This window comes from Sinocyclocheilus rhinocerous, unplaced genomic scaffold, assembly GCF_001515625.1.
Source record: "Sinocyclocheilus rhinocerous isolate Xijiao unplaced genomic scaffold, SAMN03320098_v1.1 scaffold98, whole genome shotgun sequence".
Lineage (NCBI taxonomy): Eukaryota > Metazoa > Chordata > Actinopteri > Cypriniformes > Cyprinidae > Sinocyclocheilus > Sinocyclocheilus rhinocerous.
The window spans coordinates 19,776-26,296 of record NW_015666167.1 but is presented as its reverse complement, the minus strand read 5'-3'; the positions used below and the strand labels follow the sequence as shown (position 1 = coordinate 26,296).

The 6,521-nt window shown below is 36.9% G+C and overlaps 1 protein-coding gene across 1 annotated transcript in view; it reads right to left on the bottom strand.

The window, feature by feature from the left end:
* Nucleotides 1-1,426: 1,426 nt before the first annotated feature.
* Nucleotides 1,427-6,521, bottom strand: part of LOC107731824 (tumor protein 63-like) — a 12,666-nt gene continuing 7,571 nt past the window's right edge. The window contains exons 2-4 of the mRNA XM_016543007.1: nt 4,219-4,356; nt 3,682-3,815; nt 1,427-1,596 (exon numbers count right to left, since the gene is read on the bottom strand). Of these exons, the coding sequence (XP_016398493.1) occupies nt 1,427-1,596; nt 3,682-3,815; nt 4,219-4,356 (442 nt within the window). The remainder of the gene's footprint in view (nt 1,597-3,681; nt 3,816-4,218; nt 4,357-6,521) is intronic.

The window sequence follows — 6,521 nt, the reverse complement described above, 5'->3', positions numbered from 1 at the left end:
TAAGATGAACAGTAGCTACAGAATGGATGGATGGCGGTAAGGAAGCACGCCTTAATTATGTGTTCCTGCCTAATGCTGAGTCAGGCTCTACTTGAAAAGAACACTACAAATGACTAATCAAGGGCTAGGGCACAACACAACCTAAACAAACCATTGCCTCACCACCTTCAGTGTATTCAAGAGACATATGTTGAATTCTTGCTGCTCAGCAACACCCTGATCCAAAAATGTACTTAATGCACAGCCGTTTTCTCTCACCAATCTGTCAGTACCTATATATAACCGAAACGGTTGGCAAAATATAGAATCAGTTATTGTGTCACTTTATTTAGTTTGATACTGGTTTTGATGGGAGAAAAAAAAGCAGCACTGTGCATTGTAATGTTGTGGAAAAGTGTAAGTGATACAACTAAAAACCATTAGGCTTAAATCCACCTCTGTCTGGAGTGTTTATATGAGTTGGTGTCACCCACACAAAATTATTTAAGGCTGCATATATACATACAAAACGCCACACACTTTTGAACTGCAGTTTTTATGTACCCATGAGGCTTCACCAGGCCAAATGTCTTTTGAAATTAATAACAAAATGTGGAACAATGCATCTGTGATTTCACCACATTTAGCTGCTCCATCTCACCATGATATCAGCTGAGCTGTTTGATGTCAGGACACAAGCTTTCCTCTGTCACATTCCTCCATTCTACCTGACTCCACACCTCTGTTTCTCCTCCCCCATCCCCGATCTCACACAGACAGAATAGGACACAAGCCTAAGTCAGTCACAGCGGCAGGTGCTGCTCTAAATTGCTGCCCTGCAGCTACAGAGAAAGCACACCTACCCAAGAAAGAGCAATTTCAGATTAAAACATCCCTGCACAATACAAACACAGAGGACCCTGAGGGTGCCAAACAGCGCACATCATCCAATAATTAATGAAGGCGGCAACCCCTTTTCTTTTGGTGAAGGAGTTTACCGAACACTCATAAGCTGGTTATTAGGAGACAGTTTAGCAAAAAGGAAAATTCTGTCTAAAAATAATTTTTTTTTGTACATTTAATAAGTCCAATAATGCTTGGACCCCAACATTCTTCAAAATTCTTAAAGTAGAAAGAAGGTCATACAGGTTTGGAACGACATGAGGGTGAGTAAAAATAAATTTTTTTACTTTTAGGTGAACTATTCCTTTAATGGGATGGCAACTATGCCCACCGCTGTCTAAAAGTTTGTTCCTCAAAGTTTAATGAGCATCTTTGCAGCAAACGATTGGCAGGTTGCCACAGTTTTTCTAGGTTTTCGATCAACACGAATGCTAGCTGGCAAGGGACGGAGTGTTAGCGTGCCAGTGTTAGCGCACCACGCCCGATCTTTACTGCGAGGAAGATGGGGGCGGGTGGTGTTGTATGGGGGGTATTAATCACCAGATCAAGAGAAAAGATAATCCCTCAGGGCCAGAGAAGCAAAGCGTTGCTCAGTCTCTCCCTTTTTTTCCCCATCTTTACTACCGGACAACTGCATTCCTCTGCTGGGAGGGGAGCCACAACCAACTAATTCTCCTGCGCGCCCAGAGAAAACCAACAAGGCCTCAGCATCAGCTACAGGTCATACATTTAATGTCAAACTTTCCATTGCTCTTCTGTTATGTGTAAACACAATGTTAGAACTATACATGTTGATAGAATCTGCCCAAGGGATACACAGATTTTGCACGACCTACATCAAATTTATGAATTAACATTTGTTAAATAGTGTTACAGATCACAAGAACTAATTCTGGAATTAGTTTGAACTAGAAACAAATCTTGTCCAGAGTATAGAAGGGGAACATGCTAACTTACACCAAAGAAGAAACTGTCTGATGTGTAGCATTGTTGTAAATCTCCATCTTCATAATTCATTGATCCACTTCAGTCCCTTAGATTTTTATGCTCACCCAAAAAATATTTTTCTTGCATGACACAATGCTACATCCGAAGTCTTTCAAACAAGACGTTCCATTGTAGCAAAGCAAGGCTATTGTCATCAGGACTTTATATTTAGCGTGTTCATCCGGACCTGGACATACCTTTTGACTTTGTTGCCACCAAAACTATCCAGAATGACAAGGGAAAACCCATAAACACCCCCAATAAACAGTAACACCCCCAAAAGGTAACTGTTTTTGCTGGGGCTTACCACTAAATTCCCCACTACTGAAATTATTCACTCGAGTGATCACACTAAACAAAACCAAGTTTCATAAGTGATAAAATAATTGTTGTACTCTACTTACGAATTTCGTACACATTGAAAAATGTCTGACTGCTGTTCAATGTTTAAAAGCAAATTAGACAAACTTAAATAAAAAGGCACTAAAACAAATGGACAAAAATATTACAGAGATTCAAACGGTTATTACTGTATTGAAAATCGAATTATCTTCTGCTACATCAAAAAACAGCCCATCTGAGACCATTCAGTAGGAGGTTTTAGAAAAATCCCCATGTACATTTGCTTTAAACTTTGCGGGGGATTTTGACAGAATTCAACAATTGAGCACTGCAAGTAGTAGGAAAACAAGCTAAGTTTTAAGAAAATTATTAAATATTCTGTATTAATTGCTTTTGTTCATTTTAAAATATCTAAACTCTTTGTAGTTTTATGCTATGTGAAGTTACAGTAATGGTAAATCTATAAAACAGTCTAGAGGGCTATTTATATGTGTACATTTATGTGTATACACTGGCATCACTATTACATTACATAGGAGGAGATAATTTGAGTCAAGAATCACTTATCAACAATCTGCTTTGGCTCCTTTTAACAAAATGAAACCTGACTAAAATTAATATTTAAAGAGGATTTATTCATTCAAGTAGGTCAGAACTTGCATTTTGCATAATCTGCCATCTCGAAATGCGTCAAAAAAAGGGCACCACAGTAATTCCTCAGATCTTAATGACACTGCAATATCCTCCTGAGACCCAGCTATGGAGTTTTTGCCTCTGTAGTAGACATTATATTTTAGTGAATTTCTCTGAGACCTCACATGTCACAGTTTTAAGTCTGGATGTCCTGTACAGAGCACATTCACGGCTTTCCAGAGATACTAAATGATTGGATGTTTCACCATGACCACTCCCTCTCCTTGGTTTTTAAAAATGGCTGAAATTAATTTAGTGATAAAATTGTACATCCTTATGGAAATACGGCAAAATATAATATTTTGTAATTATAATGTAAATCGGATTAATTTTCTAATTGTTTGTCATAAATAAACATATATTGCATAAAGCAAAATGGTATATCAAATCATTTTGTTATATATTTTATAACATAGTTGAGAACCATCCTTAAACAAAGTTAGGTATAAAAAAATCCTGAAACCTAAAAATTGATTGGTGATTTAAAAAAAAAAACCCCATTGTTTTAGCCTTTTCATGTCTATTCTTGTCATTTTATTTTTTAGAAAAACTGAGTCCTGTTGTCCTCTACAGAGGACATAGCATAACATATGAATATAATATAATTTTTCAAAAATGTAATTTTACCATTTTTTTCTTATGCTCTAAACCAGGGCTGTCCAAACTTGGTCCTGGAGGGCCTGAGGATATCCGAAATTGTTATTGCACTTTGGTGCAGTTTTTAAATGTGAAAATGTGTGAAAAGCTTTTTGGGATGCGTTTAGTGAAATGAAGTACTCACTGTTAGGGGCTCCTCAGACCCACGCATCGTGATGCAGTCCATACTAATCTGTATGGTATTGGATGCTGATCCAACTGCAGAGCCCTCAGAAAAGTTGAGCTCGATAGGCTGCATTGAATGTAGCGCAGACCTAGAACAGAAACCAGTAAATCGATTGAAAACAGTTTTGTTTTGTTATTTAATTATTTACACTTGCATATTTTTACTCTTATTAAGAAGATAAAGTAAAATGTATTAATTAAAACTTTTGTTAAATAAAATGTCATCCAATAAGTGGGTTACTGCTTATACACTAATAAATGGTGTTTAAACAATTTTTATTCTTAAGCTGATAGTAAATATCACAATTACAAAGTAACAGCAAGTAATAAATTGAATTGAACATGAAAGTAGAAAGACTGAAGCTGTATTTTCGAATAAGACACACTTCAATAATTTACAAGTGTTTTTTTTTTTTTTTTTTTACAGTTTATTGCTTTTATTTAAATATTTATTAAAATATGAGTGAATTTGTAAGGTACTTCATAACTCACTGGTCCAGCATCTCCAGCAGCTGGTTGAGGACGTCTTGTCCGAGGATATCTGTACCCTGAGAGCCCTGGCCTTGTGACATGGAGGCCAGGAAAGAACCTTCAGCCCATGAGAGACAGGCTGCTGCTGGTTCTCTCAATCTAAAGAGATGGAAAGAAAATTTAAGTCAGTAATTCTGCCAAGTGTATCAGGGCACAATTTCTATGTAAAATGTTTCTCAGGTGAAGAAAAAAAAACAGTATTTTGATAAGTTTCCAAAACTGCAGGTATTGTATTGGAAACATTTTAAATGATCTAAAGAAAATATGGGTGTGCATGCAAAAGTTACTTCCAGGGTTTTGGAGGGTGTTGTGGGTGGTTTCCAGGGTGTTAAAATATAGTTGCTATGGTTTTCTGAATGGTTTCTAAGGGTGTTGCCAGGTTTTCATTAATTTTAGATGGTAGTTTCAGGTAGTTACTGTGTTATTTTAGTATCACTGAGATACTATTATAGTTTTTAGTAATATTTCAAATTCATTTTTATATGATCAATTTTCATTTTAATTTGAGTAAATTGTGTTTTTATCGTTTTTAATAGTTTTGTTATTTAATATAAATATTGTCAAAACTATCTATTCATTTTATAGATATCTATTCATATCTATCCATTATTTTTGCAAATCAAGTTACACTAAATAAAAATGAGAAATGCTTGGCAACTAGCTGAAATAAAATAGGTTTAGTTATTTTAGTTAACATTTATTTCAAGTAATAAAAATGTTTTTAAATAGTTTAAGTCTACCTGTATACTTTTGTCACTAGATATTTACAGCTCCTTTAAGACCAAAAAAAAAAAAAAATCACAAGCTGCACAATTTGAAAAATCATCCATATCTTTCACACCAGTGACGTAGGAGTTACGAAAACCCTTATCCTAATTATGAGAAACAAAAACAGTGATGTGAGTTGCAATACTGCTAATTACAGTAACAAACGACTTGAACTCAAATCTCATTTAGTAAACTGATACAGTATTCATTACCGCGTTAATGGTGGAAAGAAGGCACTGCACCCATTCGGAATGTAAAAACACAACCCATTCTTAATTGCCTCTCCCCCCACAAAGGCCATACTCTATTCCTGTCTAATGCAACAACAATAACCAGTGTTAACATGACATTTAGGAGCAGTAGAGAGAATAAGACTGTCAGTGAAATCACGATGACCCTCTCCATCTGAAATATGACACCAAGCCAGAGCCCAGCGTCTCATTGTTCCTGCTGAGTAGCAGCACACGCTGACGACCAAGCAGAGCGGAATTCCCCCTCGCTGTCTATATGATAGCAACACCACCGCTATGCAGCATTCGGAATGTGTGTGGCTGAACTGGGCTTGGCTGTGGATGGGGGTTGAAGGTAGTAAATGTATGTATGTGTGTGTGAGCATCTGGGAGTTGGGGAGTCAACCCATAATCTAACGTTGGCACTCGGGTGTGGGGCCGGAATTCCCCTACATTCTGTGAGGTGGGGAGATATTAATATATTAAGCTATGTAGGCATGCCTAATAAATGCTGAATGCTTTAAGGTCGAAGGATGTCAGATTACTGTATCCTAGACAGATACACAAAGCAACACTAGTCTTTGATATCACTGTAAAATGACACTTCCATGCCAGCCTTTGAAGATAAACTTCAGTTTATAGCATTTAAAGGGAAAGTTCACCCAAAAATGTAAATTATGCTGTCATTTACTCACCCTCAAGTTTTTTTTTTCTTCTGTTGAACATAAGACATGAAGAATATGGGAAACCAGTTGCTGATCCCCATTGACTTTCATAGTACAGCGATAAAAAAAAAAAACGGAAGTCAACTTGGAACAACTATAGGTTAAAGGCACAATATGTACGATTTTTTAATTAAAATATCCAAAAACCACAAGAACAGGAGAAATAAGCAATTTTATCTAGTGACACAGACCGTGTCCATAGTGTCATTGTGTCGCCTGCCAATAACGTCATAACCCCTCGATTTCCGGTTTTGTTTTGTAGAAAACATACAAACACCAAAGACGCTTTAATATGTTGTGCGTTTTAAAAGACCGGTGACGACCGCACAGAGTAGCATAATAACAGAACTTTTAAATATATCTAGTATGATAAAACAGCGCTGCTTTTTTTCCCCACATACGCACGACTGGAAGGAGCGGAAGCGGTTGACTGTGGCATAATAAAAGCTCTGCTGCTTTCGAGTCGTGTGTCGCGCTTGTTCAGCGGCCTCCTTTCACTTCGACGGCTTTCAGCCTCACCCTGCTTCATTCTACTACGTTA